The sequence below is a fragment of the Solanum tuberosum genome, unplaced genomic scaffold (assembly GCF_000226075.1).
Source record: "Solanum tuberosum cultivar DM 1-3 516 R44 unplaced genomic scaffold, SolTub_3.0 scf00412, whole genome shotgun sequence".
NCBI classification, from domain to species: domain Eukaryota; kingdom Viridiplantae; phylum Streptophyta; class Magnoliopsida; order Solanales; family Solanaceae; genus Solanum; species Solanum tuberosum.
Window position 1 is genome coordinate 387,336 of NW_006239336.1, and position 19,471 is coordinate 406,806.

Genomic DNA, 19,471 nt, shown 5'->3' on the forward strand with positions numbered 1-19,471 from the left:
AGTCCCCTTGGGTTTCAAGGGTTTCCTTTAGACCTTGAAGAGAAAACTTTGGTTGTACAGAGAGTTTGATCTTGAATCCAGTCTGATATGCAAATCAGAGTTTCTGTCTTGACACGACCTCTACTTGTATAATCTACACTCAGTATATTCCCTTCTCTTTATCTTTTTCAATTGTTCACTCAATGTGTACAAAGCTTTATGAAAGATGAAAGAAGATTACAATATAAGTTCAAGTGAAGTTGCACACTTTTAGCTGTTAATCCGGGTCTATTTATATATACTAAGTAGTGCGATGATTTTAGCTCAAATAGAAAAACCCAAGGGAGTTTCCTTCACTCAAGGATTTGTAATGTTTTCTTGATTGAGAATGATTTTTCCTTGATTAAGTTGCAGCACCGTTCCTTCTGCTTTGAAACAGATTCTGGTGTGGATCTTGGCTTGTTGCTTGGAATCACAGTGTGATCTTCCTTGATCTACTTGCCATCTTGATTGACTTTTGCTTTTTCCTTTTTGGCTTCACACGAATTGATGTGGTCCTCTGGTTAGATTGATATTTGATTGATCCAATCTTTTTAGATTAATTTGATTGAATCAATCTCTCCTTGGTTGATGTTGCTGATTTGTATCAGTATCCAGAATCCATCTACCTCCTTGGGTGAAGCTGTTGATCTATATCATTCTCCAGATCTTGCTCCTTGATTTCCTGCGATATGAATTCAGTTTGTCATTATTTAGAATATCACGAGTTAACAACATCTATGGCAAATAGTCTATAACTTTAGCTTCAACTCACATTTATGGCAAACAAACACATCTTCGTGCCAAACTTAGCTTCAACTCACATTTATGGCAAATATACACATCTTACATGGCACAAGATAAATCATTTTGGAGTGTATTTCACAAGAATTGTCATGTAAAAATCATTTTTGAGTGTATTTTACAAAAATTGTCATGTAAAATTGTGTGTGTTGGTTACATTTATGTAATATTTTGAAAGTGTTATAATTTGCTGCAAAGCCTCACACTAACATTAACAACAATAATTATGTTCAATTCTATAGAAAGTCTAAAATCTATCCTTAACAAGAAATATATTACTTATAGGGATCTCTTTATTACATTGTATCCTATCTTTAGCTAAATTTGCATCAATATACTAAAGATTTATAAGTTTTTCTAGACTTCTTTTCATGTGGTTTTAGGTTACCTTGTAAGTCTGACACAGAACACATCTAAAATATCCAACCTTCTTGCGGAAGGGAAGGGGTGAGAACCCCATGTTCGCGGATTCTTGACCGCGTTCGTGGGAGACTGGTTGCATTTGCGGAGGTCCAGATCATTAAAACTCGTATTTGTGGAGGACCTTGGCAGTGTTAAACCCAATTTCGGGGTTTCTTCCCCATTTTCATTTTTGGAGCTTTGAGAACTCGGTAGAGGCGATTTCATGTGGGATTTTCAAGATAACTGTTGGGTAACGTTTCTTTAACTCTAAATCAAGATTTTGGGTTGATGAATTGGGAGTTCTTCATGAACTTGAATTTTGAAGTAAAAGTGAGTTATGAACTGATTTTCAAGCCCATTTTCGAAATGATTTTCCTTAATGAGCTCCTAAAGCCTTTAGTAATGCTTTCAAGTATTGTTTTTCCAGATTCAAACCTTAATTTTAGAATTGAGTTTTGTGTTGATTGACCCACCTTTCAAGGAAATAGTTGTGGGTGTTGCTGTTTCAGGAAAGTGAATATAAATACTTGTTTATTTATAGATTGTGTGGCTTCAAAAATGATTCGGAAGGAAAAGACTCAACTATTAGATTGATTGATTGATGAAATGCTTGAAAGCATGAATGTGGACTTGAATTGTGCAAATTGTTGTCTCTTCTATGTGGTGTGATATTGTTTGTGTGCATTGATTGTTGAACACCGTGATGAGACATGTGATGAGTTATAAAGCCTATGGGAAATGGTTCCAACTATTGATTTGATATAAAGTTGATGGAAAATGGTTTTGGCTAGTAATGTGATATAAAGCCGATGGGAAATGGTTTCGGCTAGTGATTTGACATAAAGCTGATTGGAAATGGTTTCGGCTAGTGATGTGATATAAAGCGGATGGGAAATGGTTTTGGCTAGTGATGTGATACAAAGTTGATGGGAAATGGTTCCAACTAGCGATATTGTGCCGATAAGAAATGGTTTTGGCAAGAGGTTTATTATTTTTACTTGATATATTTAATGCTTATGTGTGACTTCCTTGATACTTGAGATTGATGTACTTGTTATGTGTGACTAAACTACTTGTCATTAAGAATGACTTACTTGGTTTGTTTGATTATTGAATTGTGAATATTGAACTGTGAATATTGGGCATGTTAGTCATGTATTATAGAATTGCTAGGTTGGGTTGATTTATGTGCAGGTTGTAGTTTAAGGAGGTTCGGTTAGAGTGTAAGGGGTATTTGATTTCTAGCTAGTTGTTTGTTTAGTAGGTTGCTTGTTGGGTACCGTGTTGTTGGTACTCACCCTTTCTTCTACACTTGTATAGGTTCAGAGCTCGGACCTACGTGATCTTTTTCTCCTTCTATTTACCTCAAGGCTCGTCAAGGACTTGAAGAGGTAGCTGCTTGTCATTTGGCGGGCCCTTTTCTTACACTTTGTTTTGTTTAAGAAATAAAGCTTGAGACTTGTATTTATTTCTTAACTCCGCACTTATGTATGTTTTAGCTTGTACACGTGACAATAAGATTTTGGGGCTTTTAAAAGAAGGAATAAATTTTCCGCTTTATCTTTTTTTCCTATTTTTCGATTTTCTTTCGTCTTCGTTGGGTTGAGGCAGACTTGTCTTGGTGAGGAAAGACAAGTGTCATCACATCCATTTTTAGGTCATGACAAAATGGTATCAGAGCCCCAGGTTCATAGGTCTCACGTGTGTACAAGTCAAGTCTAAGTAGAGTCTTAAGGATCAGTACAGAAACGTTTGTACTTATCTTCAAGAGGCTACAAAGATTGTTAGGAAACTTTCTTTTATTCATCTTTTCTTATTGTGCATGGTTACCTTCGCTAGTGCTGAGTTTCCGTGTATTGTTTTGGTAGATGTCGAGGATCAGAGCTTTTGTTTTCGGAGGTAGAAGGGAGGCAGTCCCCAAGGCTGTTGTGAAGACCCCTGCTAGAGGTAGAGGTAAAGGTAGGGCCTGAGCTAAAGGTCGTGCTCATGGAGTAGCACCAGCAAGAGGTCATGCCCATGGGGCGGCACCAGTCAGAGGTTGAGCTAGAGAGACTTCTCCTGAGCCACAATTTGAGGTTGTTGAGGATCAAGTTCCTCTTGAGTTTGGGGCTCCGTTGTTTCAGGAGACTTTGTAGATGATGCTTAGTGTGTTAGGGAACCTTTCTCCGAGGGAATAGACTTTATGTCAGTAGCAGACTCCAAGTGTTCATGTTAGGGTAGGCCAGCCACCCGTGGTTCCTACATCGGTTGTTGGTGCACAAATTGCTCCTGAGGTTATCTTGACAGCGGCTGATTAGCAGTGTTATGAGAGGTTTCAGAAAATGAAACCACCCAGTTTCAGGGTGGTAAGACAAGGATGCTCATGAACGCTTGACTTTGTGACATGAGATGTTTGAGGCTGTAGGTATGGTGGATGCTCGCTGTATTCTGTTTGTTGCCCTTCAGCTTTGCGTTCGATCCAAAGAGTGGTACTGGAGGACTTTTGTCAGGTCTAGACCAATTGGATCTTCTCCGACATAATGGAATGTGTTTTCTAGTATTTTCCAGGACCTCTTCATTCTGTGGAGCGTGAGAGATGAGAGTCGTGTAAGGGCACTTTGTCTGTGACTGAGTATGAGGCCGATTTCTTTGAGATTTTTAGGCATGCTTTGACTATCGTGTCGGATGAGGCAGAGAAAGTTCGCCGATTTGTGAGAGGGTTTACTTTCTCCGTCAGATCTTATGTGTCTAGGGCATCTAGAGAGAGGGCTTTCTTCCAGTCCATTGTGAGCTCTGTCAATGAAGCAGAGGTGATGGTCTTAGAGAAGTTTGGGGAGCCCAAGAGGGTCCATTCTTCTGTTTAGTTTTCTGGTGTCTCATCTGGAGGCAAAGGTTCGTATATAGGTGGTAGCTCCTTCCAGTGCCTTGAGGTTCATGCTTCTATGCCAGTAGTTGAGAGTGGGCAATCAACCTAAGGTTCTTTTGGTTCTGTCCGAGGTGGCCGTAGTAATTCATCGGGTTTGTAGAAGCTATCTGTGCCGAGATATTGCTATGTTTGTGGGGATCTAGGTCATATAATGCAACAGTGTCCTCTACAGACTCATTTAGTACCTCAGCGTTCTGTTTCAGCTGCTCCAGCTAGGGATTCAGCACCTCCGACTAGGTTCGAGGCAAAACTCAGTTCGATAAAAGTGGCAGTACTACTGATAGGGGTACTCCAGCTCCATAGGATAGAGGTAGAGGTTCTACTCAGACTACAGGTGGTCGAGATGGCCATTGTTATATTTTTCCAATGAGGGCCGAGGCTGAGACTTTTGATAGTGTGATCACATGTATCGTCCTAGTTTGCCATCGACCTACGTTTGTGTTGTTTGATTCGGGATCTACTTTCTCATAGGTGTCTACCTACTTTAATGTTGGGTTTGATATGTTGTCTAATTACATGTCTGTTCCTATTCGTATTTCTAAATTAGTGGGTGATTTCTTAGTGGTGGATCGAGTGTATCGATCTTGTCTTGTTTTATTGGTCGGGTATGATATTTGGGTAGACTTGATCATTTTGAGGATGGTAGACTTAGTTATTATCTTGGGTATGGATCGAATTTCTCTGCATCATTCTATCCTTGATTGTTATGCTAAGACTATGACCTTAGCGATGTCAGGTGTCCCGAGAGTTGAGTGGACAGGTGTTAGTGGTTCTTACCCTAGCAAGGTTATAACCTTCATTAGAGCTCAAAGACTGATTGATAGAGGGTGTTTGTCCTACTTGGCTTTCATTTGGGATACTAGTGTTGAGCCACCTCCCATGAATTTTGTTCCCGTGAAACGAGAGTTTACATATGTGTTTCCTACTAATCTTCCAGGTGTTCCTTCGGATAAGGATATTGACTTGGAGCCGGGCACCAAGCCCATCTCTATTTCTCATTATCGTATGGCTTAAGATAAGTTAAAGGAATTAAAGGATCAGGATTTATTGAGTAAAGGGTTTGTTCTCCCTAGTGTTTCTCCATGGGATGCTCTTATGTTGTTTATGAGGAAGAATGATGGATCCATTAGGATGTGTATTGATTATCGACAGCTGAACAAAGTGACAGTGAAGAACAAGTATCTTTTTCCTCATGTTGATGATTTGTTTGATCAGCTTTAGGGTGCATCTCTATTTTCTAAGATTGATTTGAGATCCGGTTATCATCAGTTGAAGATTAGGGCATTGGATATCCCTAAGACAGCTTTCAAGACTCGTTATGATCACTATGAGTTTCTTATGATGTCGTTCGGTTTGATTAACTCCCCTGCAATGTCCATGGAGTTGATAAAAAAGGTGTTCCGACCTTATCTGGATACTTGTGTGATATTTTTCATTGATGACATTTTGGTCTACTCCAAGACTGAGGGAGATCACGATCGGCATTTGAGGATTGTACTCCAGAGATTGAGGGAAGAGAAGTTTTATGCCAAGTTTTCTAAGTGCGAGTTTTGGCTTGATAATGTGTAATTTTTGGGACATGTGGTCTCCAGGGAGGGTATTCAGGTCTATCCAGCCAAGATTGAGGCAGTGAGGGGTTGGACCAGACCTACATCGATTACTGCTATCTAAAGTTTTGTGGGACTTATAGTTTATTACCGATGATTTATGCAGAGCTTCTCTACTATTTGCATCTCCCTTGACTAGATTAACTCGCCAGAGTATGAGTTTTCAGTGGTCTGATGAGTGTGATGAGAGATTCAAAAGCTCAAGACCTTGTTGGCTTCGGCTCATTTTTTACTTTACCCAAGAAGGGTGTGAATTTTACCGTTTATTATGATGCTTCTGGAGTCGTATTAGGTGGTATTCTAATGTTTCTAGGCAGTTGAAGACCCATGAAAGAAACTACCTTACCCATGATTTGGAGTTGACAGTCGTAGTGTTTGTGCTTAAGCTATGGCGACATTATTTGTACGGGGTGCACTGTGAGGTTTTCACTAACCATCAAAATCTTCAGTACATCTTCAATCAGAGAGATCTCAACTTGAGGTAACGCTGATGGCTTGAGCTACTGAAAGGCTATGACATCACCATCTTCTATCATCCATAGAAGGACAATGTGGTGGCCGATGTTTTGAGTAGAAAGACTTCTAGCATGAGGAGTCTTGACGTTATTAGTGTGGAGAAGAGACCATTGGCTAGAGATGTTCAGAGGTTAGCCAACAGTCTCATTCGGTGGCGGGTTTCTGAGAAGACGGGTGGTTTGATTGCTTTTATTAAGGCTCATTCTTCCTTATTTGAGCAGATTTGTGAGTGTCAATTTGATGACGATAAACTATGTCTCATCCGAGACAAGGTGATGAGAGGGGAAGCCAAGGAGGCTATCCTTGATTCTGATGGTGTCTTGTGGATTGGAGTCAAGATTTGTGTGCCCAAGGTGGGCGAGTTGACTAGACTGATTCTTGAGGAGGCCCATTGTTCCCTATATTCCATCCATTCGGGAGCGGAAAAGATGTATCATAACCTGAGCTAGCACTATTAGTGCTGTGGTATGAAGAGGGATATTGCAGATCTTGTTTTGAGGTGTTTGACTTGTTAACTGGTCAAGTGTGAGCACCAGCGGCCTGGAGGTATATCTTAGAGGATGTCTATTCCTACTTGGAAGTGGGAGTGGATTACTATGGACTTTGTTATGGGAATACCCACCACAGTAAGTGGTTATGACTCAATTTGGGTGGTTGTTGATAGGTTGACCAAGTCTGGCCATTTCATCCCAATTCGGGTGAAGTATATGGTAGAGAAGTTAGCTGAGCTTTATATCAATTAGATTGTGCGATTACACGGAGTCCCTATTTTCATTGTCTCTGACCGAGGTTCATTATTGATCACTTCCCATTTCTGAAAGGCATTGCAACATAGTTTGGGTACTTGGTTAGATATGAGTACAGCCTTCCATCCCTAGACAGATGGTCAATCCAAGCGGACAATTCAGGTATTGCAAGACATGCTCCGAGCTTGTGTGATTAATTTTAATGCTAGGTGGGATCAGCATTTGCCCTTAGCAGAATTTGCCTACAACGACAATTACCATTCCAACATTCACATAATCACATTTGAGGCGTTATATGGTAGGCGGTGTAGATCTCTGATCGGATGGTTTGATTCAGCTGAAATGAATTCATTATATACAAACTTTCTTAGAGATGCTATGGAGCAGGTCCTTATGATCCAGGATAGACCGTTGACAACCTAGAGTCGACCAAAGAGTTATGCGGATCAGAGAGTTCGAGCCTTAGTGTTCATGGAGGGTGATCATGTTTAGCTCTGAGTGTCACACATGAAGGGTGTGATAAGGTTCAAAAATAAGGGAAAGCTTAGCCCTAGATTCATTGGACCCTTTGAGATTTTGAGCCGTGTAGGAGAGGTGGCATAGAAGTTGGCCTTGCCACCGAGTTTTTCAGTTGTGTATTCCGTGTTTCATGTCTCCATGCTTCGAAAGTACGTGCCGGATGAGTCTCATGTACTTTCTCTTGATTCATTTGAGTTGGGTTCAAAATTATCTTTTGAGGAGGATCCTTTATCCATCTTGGATAGGCAGGTCCAGAAGCTTAAGACCAAGGAGATCACTTCAGTGAAGTTGCAGTGGAAGCATCGTTCAGTCGGTGAGACGACTTGGGAGATAGAATCAAATATGTGTGCCAGATATCCTCAGTTTTTCGAAGCTTTAGGTATTTCCTTTTGCCTTATGTTTGAGGACAAACATGGTTTTTAGTGGTGGATAATGTAATGACTCGGTCGGTCATTTCTGGTTTTATGTGGAAATTACTATCTTGCCCCTCCCGATGTTGGCCCCGAGTCGTTTTTGATTGAATTTTAGAAGTTGGTTTTGAACTTTGAGTTGAAAGTTGAGATTTTTCGTAGGTTTTGAGTTTGAAAGGTTATGATTTTTTGGTGTCTTTTGGCGTTGGCTGGTTTTTATGTGTTCTGGTGCAATCCTCCGTGTTCGCAGAGCTTTTGGCTCGTTCGCGGAGGAAAGGGGTGAGAGCCCCGCAGAATCACTGTGGCCGACATCTTCAAAGTCATTCGTTGCATCTTTCCCTGTTGCTGAAAGCAAAACTTCATCACCACCTGGATGATCTTCCATAAATGGAGTCACATCATACACCTTTAATTTCCACTGATAATAAGCCAACAATCTTTGGTCTTGTTGTGCTTTGCAACCTCCTCAAATACATGAACTTTCTGATCTGACCCCATCTAAAAAGAGGTTTTTAGTGTCTTGGATTCTCCAAATCTATAAACAATTGTTCACTAATATATATTATTGTATTAAAAATATAGTAGTCATATATTCAATATGTGCATTGAAAAATATCTATAATATGTATAATGTATTGAATTCAAATGTATTACAATTGTAGTTTACATTTATTTATTTTATTAATGATGTCAATTTTTTTTACTAAACTATTACTGTGGTCTCCCAGTTTATTCTGCCTAAAAATGAAGCGTGTCTACATACAGTACTCCTTCCATCCACTTTTAATTGTCATGATTTTATTTTTTAGAGTCAAACTATAAGAACTTTGACTAACATTTTACTATATATTTTTCCATCATATTGATATGCAAAATATTGCAATTTATAGTACTTTTTGTATGGTTTTTGAGTATCTAAATGTTTTGTTTAAAATATTAAATTAATGTAATCTAATTTATTAATTATGTGCAGCAGAATCCTTCATTTTCCAAATGCGATAATTTTGACTAAACTATTACTGTTGTCGAAAAAAGAAAAACATAAATTTCAAGTTATTTCCTTTTGTGTTAATCTCAATCTTATATAGAAATATATTAATCAAAACTTTGAAAATTGAAATTCATATCATAATTAGTAATAACTATAATTATATACATGAAAGTGGTAGCACACTTCATTAATGTGTTTGGTCAAATAGTCTTTGCTTTATTCATATTTTTACCAATATACATCGAATAATAATCATTTTATTTCTAATTATAAATAGTTCATGTATTATAATTTCTTAAATAAATCAACAAGTTATGTATAAATGGCAATAAGTGGTCCTTAGAGGGTGTTTTGATTGACTTAAAAGTTAGTCAAACCTACTTTTAAATCAGTTTTTGACTTCTATAAGTGTTTGACAAATATAAAAATAACTTAATAAAAGTAAAAAAAAGAAATGACTTAAAATAAGTTAGTAAGTGTTTGGTCAGGCTAAAAATAACTTAAAATAAGATATAAACCAAAAGTAGACACCCCTACTTTTTATTTTTTAACTTAAAATCATTTTAGTTTGAATTTTTTATTTTTGACTTAAAAGCTATTTTTTTAAGTCAATCCAAGCAGGCTCGTAGTCAAACTTTTTTCTCAATGAATATCTTATTATATTAGGAATTGTCCTTGACTGAAGACCACTAAGGAATAATATTAAATTTTGGGTTAATTTATTCAACTATATATTTTTCCAAATATAGACATTTTTTTTGTTTTTTCTCTTTTCCCTTCCCTATAAATTTCCAAAAAAAATTCAAAGTATTATAAACTTCTCATTACAATGGGGATTTGCTCTGGAAAATCTTCAAAACTTGATCATGCTTCTTCTAGCCTATTTTTTGGTACAATTCCCTTTGAACATAATTTGTATACAAAAGTTGAACATTATGATTTGTAAATGATATTCATTTATTGTTGTGTGTCACTAGCCAAGGCTCTATGACTTTGGACTAATCGTGGAGCCAGAAATTTTAGTAGGAGTTTCGAGAAAAATGCAATAATGTCACACCTAGATTTTTGAACTTTTTTGAGTCACCTTTGTTGCTACACTAGAGACATTAATTTATTGTTATCAAAGTTTGCAATTATTAGCTTCTGTATGACGTCCTCTATCTACTTGTGTTTTGTTCCAAATTTTCAAGCATATTGTTTCTGCTTTGGTATATTGAGTTACAATATTTGTTTGGATTTTTTTAGACAATGTACATAACTTCTTGTGCTAGAGAAGCTTAAGGGGAGTGACATGAACAGTAAGGATTCGTATACTCGACCCTAACTTACTTGGCAATTTCTATTTCAGATTCTAATTCTGGCTCTTCAAGCAGTGTGAAAAAGGAACAGCTTCATTCTCATAAACACTCATTTCATAACAGTTTTTGCTCAAATGATTCATTTGTTCCAAGCAACCTCAAGTCATTTACCTACAATGAACTGAAAAATGCAACTAGGAACTTCCGAGCTGATAGTCTTCTTGGCGAAGGACGTTTTGGTTACGTCTTCAAAGGATGGATAGATGAGAATACTTTTGCTCCTTGCAAACCAGGAAGTGGTATGGTTGTAGCTGTCAAGAAACTTAAGCCCGGAAGCTTCCAAGGGCATAGAGAATGGCTTGTATGTCATAAACAACTTAAACTGTAACTGTCCAGGTCTAATTGTCAAGGTATTGTCCGCTTTGGACCTAACTTCAGGGCATCATGGTTTTGTCCCTTCGGGATTTAACCTTGGAGATGCCCTCAAAGTTGAATTCCTGACTCCGCCTTTTATGATCACTAAACTTCCCCTCACATTTCAATGTGGGATTTGGCCAGAGTGGACAATACCTTGGCAGTTAACATCTTGTACTTTTGTGATTTAACTTTGTTTTCGACACAACCAAACATGCAGGCAGAGGTTAACTACTTAGGGCTGCTTTACCATGAAAATCTAGTGAGCTTAATTGGATATTGCGCGGAGCTTGATAACAGGTTTCTTGTTTATGAAGTCATGTCTAAAGGAAGTTTGGAAAATCACTTATTTAAAAGTGAGTAAAATCTCTTTACCTTTGTTTTTGTATGCTTAGTTATAAGGTTAACGATTAACGCCTTTCAATTGTTTTGTGAATAGAGGGAGTTCAGATTATACCTTGGGCTACACGAATGTCTATTGCAGTACATGTTGCACGAGGCTTGTCTTTCTTACACAGTCTTGAAGCAAATGTTGTTTATCGCGATCTCAAGGCTTCAAACATACTACTTGATTCAGTAAGCTCTCCAAAACTGAAATAGTAATGATTAGCATTAGACAAGTTATAACTTTTAAGTCGCGTAAGTTTTTCATTGAACTTCTGCAGGATTTCAATGCCAAGCTATCGGCTTTTGGTCTGGCAAGAGATGGTCCTAGTGGAGGCAGAACTCATTTCTCGACCAGAGTTGTTGGTACTATCGGTTATGCTGCACCAGAATATCTTGCATCAGGTTTCTAAATCAGTTGATAAGCATCATGTGTTACCTTAAAAACTATTTGTATTACCTTATAAGTGATTTGAACGTCAGTGCATAGAATTTAAACTCTTTGATATTTTTGCACGTGACTAACGTGGTAAAGGCCTTTTTTCACTAAACTTTCCAATTCAACTTGTTCATAACAGGTCACTTGACACCAAAGACTGATGTTTACAGCTTTGGAGTTGTTCTACTAGAATTGCTATCCGGAAAACGATCAACGGGTGCTGAAAATGCAGGAGGTGCTGATGAGAAATTGGTGGAATGGGCAAAACCATTCATAAGTGATAGTAGGAGAGTGTTGAGAATAATGGACACAAGGTTAGGAGGACAGTACTCAAAGAAAGGTGCACAAGCTGCAGCTTCCCTTGTCCTGAGGTGCCTCGACGTCGATCCGAAACTTAGGCCAACCATGGATGAGGTTCTAGCTACACTAGAACTTGTACAAGCACCAAAAGATGTCATGAAGAGTTCACAACAGATTAAACAAAAGCAGATGACAAGTTAGTCTCAAGAGAAATGTCCATCATGTAAATAGTAATAGACAAAGGTACACGGTCGCCCAGAGGCGGAATCAGGATTTTCATCAAGGAGAGTCGAAATATAAAGAAGAGTCCAAGGCAATTCTATAGCAAGTAACTTTAGTGAAATGCCCAAGAATGTTCAAAATTAGCCAAAAGTGTAACGGAGGTTTTGAAAGAGTGGCATTACTATGCTTCTATATACTAAAGAAAGATTTATTCCTATTCATGAAAAGTTTTTTCACAATGATATTGTTTTAATATGCAAAATATATACTATTTAATCATGTGAGTCAACATTGGTTGGTCACATTTGAATCGAAAATGTCTAATTAAAACACTTTATTACTAGTTGAAATGTCCAACTGAAACATAACTTAGTCCAAATATATAAATGAAACATCGTGACAAGTTTAAGTGACTGACTATGTCCAAAAAAAAGTAACGAAATCAAATTCGAGAAATGACATTTCCACAATAATTATTTCCTCCCCCACCCTCCAACACATTTCAACCCCATCCCAACGCCATAACTCCCATTCCCACAACCCTAACACCCTTACCCCCAACTTCATTTACTTACATACCAAATACAAGAAAAATTATTTATTTTCCTGGAAAACATTTTCTTTCGTATCAAACACACCTTTTATAGTAATCCATAAGTTGGAAGGCAAAGAATTGAAGTGTTGGCAATTGAAAAAGGATACTATAGTTGTCCCATATCGATATTGTATAAGAAAGTGGGTGAAGCATAGGGCTATATAACCCAAGGCTTCTACATGGTTTAAATTATCTTTGCGCTTGGGGCAATGACGCAGCTAGTGAGGTTCTAACTGAGGCGCGTCTATTGCTGGTTGAAAACTATTTCCAAACCCCCTCATCGGCCTTGGCTTTTGCCATGGCCGTTGAGAATTTTTGAAAGGGCTTCCCTTTGAGGTAAAGCCCTACAATTCAAGTTCAAATTGTTATAGTATGTGTATATATATGATATTCATCTTTTAATTTGGTTATAGTTGATGGCATTTATGTAATCATTAGGTTGGTTTTAGTTGACATCTAAAGTTGAATAAATACACGTTTGTCTTACGGTAATTTGAATACACTTGTTCTATATGGTAATTTAAACACTTGTCCAACATGGCATGGCAATTCACGTGAGATATAGTTGGATTGCATTTGAATACACTTGTCCTACATGGCAATTCACTCGTCCAACATGACAATTCACATGAGATATAGTTGAATTGACTTGTAATTCACGTGAGATATGAATTGATTTGTATTAGGCTGCATATGTGTTTATCTGTTTAATTTCAAGTGTCTTGAAAATTCAAAGTTGGAGGGAATAGATGTAGGGCGTATCTATTGCACATTCAAAGCTGAAGGGCATAGATGTTAAGTTGAAACCAAGTTGCGCATGTTTTAAGTATTAGAGGACATAAATGTCGAGTTAAGATTAAATTAAATGACACGTTTATGTATTATATGCTTATTTGCAAGTGTTACATTTTTGCTGCAAAGTTCACACTGATATTAACAACAATAATTATGTTCATTCCCCTAAAAAAATTCCAAGTTAATTTCCATAAAAAGTCTAATATTTATCCTTAACTAGTAATAATATCACTTATAGGGTTCTCTTTTGTATCCTATATTTTCAGCTAAATCTGCATCAATAACAAAGACTAATAAATTTTCTAGAAAACTTCCTTTTATGTGATTTTAGGTCTATCGATCTCAAGCGATCTTCTTACAATTTATCCATAATGTGTGTTGTTGAATATAGTCATTATTAAACTGGTATGACCGTACATTCATTCTAGCATTCACATCTCTTCAATACTCATGTTATAGATATATTGGACTTTAACAACTCAACGTTCACCATCATATAATATTAATGCAAAGCCTCACCGTGCACATATTAGTTTGAACCTTCTTAGGATCCCGTGCATAGCAATACTTAGTGCATCGAGCTGTCCTTTTTCTTTTTTGTTTAATCAAGAGAGTAGAAATGAAATAATGATTTTTCAAAGAGAAAAAAGGAAATCTGAAAAATCCAACATACTGTATACAATTGCAATCACAATTTTTCCAAAAAGTGATACAAATTATACAAACTTAATTTTAATTGAAGCAAATACTACTGTTTGTCTAATAAAACACCTACCCCTAATAAAACAATTGGTAAAACCTTTAAAATATGGTCCCAAAATTTTAAAAAAGATATGGAAAAAAACAATAAGAAATTGCTCTTCATTTTTTTTCTTCCATGTCCTGTTCAGTTTTCCATACAACATTATCTAGGCAGGTTGAAAGATTCTTGTAGAACTGCATAAAAACAAAAAAAAAATGGTTAAAAGACGATAGCGAAGGGTCGGAGGTATGCTACGAAGAAAATTAACTAATACGTTAATCAATAACTACGTCTTAATTCTAAGTAAGTTGAGATCGGTTATATGAATACACTATATGTATCATAGGATTCATCATATTGAAACTATTTTTATGTTGACCTTCAACCTACTACACAACGGTGACCTTAAACCGGATGTGGATGTGAGATCCCCTACCGGATTTGGTCAACTTAACTTGGATGTTTTGACTACATCTATAACCAAGAATCCGATTTCAAGATCCACATCCGTACACGAGTCCAAGCAACAAAACTCATAACTGTGATAAAACTTTACATCAGGCCAATCTCCTGGGGTTGCTTGTGATTATACGAGTCAAAACGCCTATTAACACCTACGAGTAGTCGTAAAGATAACAATACTACATGTACCTTGTGGAATTCCAAAGTGTCTCCTTTTGACTTCCGCACCTCGACCATATGAAGAGAAGGAGCAACTTGAAACACCTAAATTGAAGATCGAAACAACGTTCAGAATAAAACAAAACATTTCAAAAGATCAACACAGATGCACATTTAAATACCTCAGTTGAAACATTAAGGTTCCCTTTTCTACCGGCTTTCAGATTCTGGAGCCTCATCTGAGGGGACACATCGAACATAAGAACAGTTAAGCGTTTCATTTCCGTTATAATCACTATCTCATATAGATCATTAGACATATATAGAATGCATAAGTGTGAACTTCATCACCACCTTGTAGTTCTTTTTGTGAACGTCAAAACCGAGAGGCTTAGCAGCTTCTTCAATCTTACTGATTATCTCATTGGCCGGACATTTAGACGTGAACCTTGTTTCTCTCTTGAATCCCTGAGAAGAAACAGAATCAACACATTTTGTCAAACATACGAAGAACAAAATAATACGAACATCATCAATGTTTCGTACAAAGTGGGAAAATATTTAAAATAAAGACAATAATTTGTGACCTGTTCGTCGAAGAGATTGCCAAGGTTAAGCCCTTGTGACATAGAAATCAACTCGAATGCATTCATGGATGTTGGCTTCTCTTCTCTTTTCTCCGTTACGTGATATTCCTGTTGTAATGCCAAGAAAGGAGTACATAGCACGTGAGAGATATTTCGTATTGCAAACACTTCTTTCCTCTATAATCGATAGATAAAGTATCACATTCAATATGTTCAGTATGCTCACTTCAGAGTCCCTGAAGACTGCTTCGACATCATCCAGGTTTGTATCTTCTATCTCATCGAAAACAGGTGGTCTATAATCTTTCTTAAACCATTCATCCTCCAAAATTTCAGGCACGGTAATACGCTGCATATAGCATATATATCATGAATAAGAAGAAAGTAGAAAATATCGACGTATACTCACAATATCCAGTATACATACTGTCGTAGGATTCGGATCCAAGATGTGAGTAATCAACTTCATAGCACCAAAAGAGATCCAAGGTGGGAACGTAAATTCAGCAGCAGAGATCTGTATACCAGGACAGACATTGTGAAACTTAGCCAACAGATAAGCACACAAAGATTTAACGGTACGAAATGATGAAGAAAAAAACTCACTTTGTTATAGAGGTTCATAAGATTGGAGTCATCAAAAGGCAAGTAACCTGCAAGCAGTACAAAGAGAATGACTCCGCACGACCAGAGGTCTGCCGTTGCCCCATCGTATCCTCGGTCATTGAGTACCTAATAATAAAGGAGTTCAATTTTTCAGTCAAAAGATTCAATTGATGTTTCTTTAACCTTTCGAAGGTCTGGAGTAAATTTTGGATTTGTTCGGTTTTTTATTTTGGAAAGCCTACTAAATCATCCACGTAAGGCTCACATGTGTTACGTAGTAGGTCAGTAAAAATCTCTGTCATCGCTCTTTGATATGTCGAAACATGTTTTTGAGCATATTGTAGTAGGGAAAGAAAGTGAGGTTACTCATTCGAATCAAATAGGTGAACTACTTATATAACTCCTATTTAAGCAGAAGCATTGTAAGCTCGTTTTAAAGTATTGGAGAGAGATCGAGAGAGACTGGACACTACTGAGCATCTGATTTCTAACTACGAGTTCATTTACAAGCTAACAGAATGCCTATCTGCTAATTCTGTTCCAGAAAAACATAAAGAGAAAGTTAAGCAAAAACCAGTTTGGTTTTACCTCAGGTGCAACATAGTTCGGAGTTCCGCAAGTGGTATGCAGTAAGCCATCAGCCTGGAAAATACAACTAAATATAAGAACTCAAAATACCGTCTCTCCTGCATTACTAAATTGATTAGCACAAAGTAGAGACGGAGTTAAGGATTTCATTTTCCGATGTTAAACGAGAAACGGTAAGTAGAGAAAATCATTTACCCTGACTTGCTGGGATAGAGCACTCAATCCAAAATCAGAAACCTTAAGGTCACCCGAAGCATCCAACAGTAAATTTTCAGGCTGCACGAAAAAAACGAAGTTTAATTCCTATGCACCGAAAACAATGTGAAACTCTTTTACAACATCATGTCAAAGAGTTTTAATATGATAACCAAAACATTGTTTACATTGTCAATGTATAAACGTAATGGAAATAGAGACAGGAACGAAAAAGATTAGAAATGAACTCGTTAAGTGCTGCAACAGCAACAACACTTACCTTTAGATCTCGGTGATAAACTCCCCTACTATGGCAATAATCAACAGTATGAATAAGTTGCTGAAAATACTTCCTTGCCTCTTCTTCACGCATTCGTCCATGATTTACCTTTACGCCAATAATACGTGATAAACTTCAATCAGAGTCAAAATTATCACCAAAACATATATATAAGCACCAAATAGGTTTGAACTTACAATTTTATCGAATAACTCTCCACCTGTAACGAACTCCAAAATAATAAATATCTTTGTCTTGCTTCCCATAACCTACGGGCAGATGAAACCAGGACATGATTAAGAGTAAAATCGTACTTCGACAAAAAATGTGAGACAACAGAGTTTCAGAACACAAGTAAAATTGTACTTCGACAAAAATGTGAGACAGCAGAGTTACAGAACATAACTATATGTAACAATATGCAACTCAAGAACTACATTCCACTTAACTCTTTGCTAGTTTGTTATGTCAAATGTCTCAATCAATCGTTCCAATAGAAGTAAAGAAACATGGTAGGAGTAACAAGTAGATCAAATTCAAAGCAACACCTTGGTTATTACTTCAGATGTACGATGGATACACGATTCAGATGTATTGCCTTAGTAAACCGAGGTATAAACTAACCACACATACCGATTACTGGCATAACACATAGAAGATGTCGAGAAAGGACCAACCTCGTATAACTGTACAACATGAGGATGTCTGATTAACTTCATTGTAGCTATTTCCCGCTTTATCTGTCAAATTTTGCATAAGAGTTAACAATCAAAAGCTCACACCGGAAGATACATAAACCATACAAGAGTACTAGACGTTCAACAAAGGCAAGACTAAGTAACTTTTTTGAAGACACGCATTGCCTAGCACTAATTATAATCGAAGGACAACATAAAAGGTGATAGATCAAGAGTGCAGAGTGCATTGTGAACTCGAAAGCGTTACCTGTTCAGCCATTTTGTGCTTAAGGACCTTATCTTTATCGAGAATCTTGATCGCCACATGTTCTCCCGTCTCTGAATTCTTCGCAAACTTGACTTTCGCGAACGTTCCCTCACCAATTGTCCTTCCAACTTCATATTTACCAACTCTACGCTTGATCTTTGTCCGATTCATTATCGATACACCAACACAATTCTGTAGAGAAAGTAGAAAATGTTGTTATAATTCACACCTCACATTATTTCATACACATAGATGATAGAAGATTACTATATACACAAATCACTCTACTAACTACTAGCGACGGAGCCAAAAAATTTAACACACAAGAAGCCGAATGAGGCTCAACACCTACTACATATACATAAAAAATATTTCTAACCATGTAAGAACCCCTCGGCCCTACCTGGCTCCGCGCTGCTACAATCAAGAGTCTATCATATCCAATTCTTTAATTGATATATTTCCCTAATTATTTAAAAGATGAGAATCAAGATGACAACACCAGTTGATTAAATTAAGTCATATATAATATACATTTTACTAAAAAAAAAAAAAATCCAAAGAGATTGAATAAAAAACAGAGAATTATTGGAACAATCAATTATCCAACCACCTCTTTAACTTTTTGGATTATAATCAACAACAGATCATAACATATCCAGCTAGATATAAAGCTACTCCACAACAAGGGTGGAGCCACACTTTAGTTACGAGTTCGACAGAATTCAATAATTTTAGTTTCTCACTAACAAGTAAAAATTCAGGTAGCTAGATACTACGATTCTCTCGTTACTTTGAGCTCCAAGACCTATATTTTTGTTAAAAAATCATTTGACATGTATACACAATATATCAACAACCCAATAAACAAAAAGAATTGTGACTCAGAATCCATAAACTAAAAATTCTGGCTCCGCCTCTGCTTCACAACATAATAACCTCAACTTTTTAAATTTAGTAAACTAAAAATCCTGACTCAACCTCTGTTTCACAAATAGAATAACCTCAACTTTTTAGAGACTATGAACTAAAAATTCTGGTTCCGCCTCTACTTTCACTAATAGAATAACCTCAACTTCTTAAATATCGTAAACTAAAATTCCATAGTTTCGCCTCTACTTCCCAAATAGAACAACCTCAACATTTTAGAGAATCTTCACACAAAAATGAATCAAATCCAATATCAATGAACAAAATCCAATTTACCAAGATTCAAAATTTGCACTCAAAAGTAGCAAAACTTGATAATTTTATCACGAAAGAGAATTCCAACATAGTATAATTTGAAATCCCCTAAGTAAAAGAAAAAAAAAGTTTCTTAAAAACTTTAAAAAGTAAAGAAAATTTTAGAAAAAAAATTCCCACAACACACAATTTTAATCAATCCAAAAAAATTCAAAAGGCAAAAAAAACAAGAAAAGAAAAAAAAACATACACTTTGAGTTGAACAGAGCAAATTTCAGAGGAAAAAAATTAGAGCAATCAAAAACTTGAAATGGTTTTTTCCTTTTTTGAAAGTGTAGTTTTGGTATCATAGCCACA

At 36.7% G+C, this 19,471-nt stretch overlaps 2 protein-coding genes across 3 annotated transcripts; one reads left to right on the plus strand and one right to left on the minus strand.

The window, feature by feature from the left end:
• Positions 1-6,323: 6,323 nt before the first annotated feature.
• On the plus strand, positions 6,324-11,954 carry LOC102582828 (probable serine/threonine-protein kinase NAK). Its single transcript, XM_006362702.1, has 7 exons — positions 6,324-6,605; positions 7,668-7,896; positions 10,267-10,577; positions 10,851-10,986; positions 11,070-11,206; positions 11,296-11,419; positions 11,593-11,954. The coding sequence occupies exons 1-7, from the start codon at positions 6,324-6,326 to the stop codon at positions 11,952-11,954; spliced, it is 1,581 nt and encodes a 526-aa protein (XP_006362764.1).
• Positions 11,955-14,019: 2,065 nt separating this feature from the next.
• On the minus strand, positions 14,020-19,471 carry LOC102578501 (CBL-interacting serine/threonine-protein kinase 3-like). 2 transcript variants are annotated; one of them, XM_015303140.1, is made up of 16 exons: positions 19,365-19,461; positions 18,333-18,394; positions 17,930-18,121; positions 17,662-17,724; positions 17,182-17,253; positions 16,985-17,092; positions 16,705-16,785; positions 16,510-16,563; positions 15,922-16,047; positions 15,743-15,832; positions 15,542-15,664; positions 15,316-15,423; positions 15,083-15,196; positions 14,911-14,967; positions 14,759-14,833; positions 14,020-14,301 (listed from the first exon to the last, which is right to left on the minus strand). In XM_015303140.1, exons 3-16 carry the CDS (start codon positions 18,098-18,100, stop codon positions 14,227-14,229), a joined length of 1,317 nt encoding a protein of 438 aa, XP_015158626.1. In that variant the 5' UTR covers positions 18,101-18,121; positions 18,333-18,394; positions 19,365-19,461; the 3' UTR covers positions 14,020-14,226. The 2 variants fall into 2 exon arrangements, with proteins under 2 accessions (XP_015158626.1, XP_006362750.1); XM_006362688.2 differs by lacking the exon at positions 18,333-18,394 and having other exon boundaries at positions 19,365-19,471.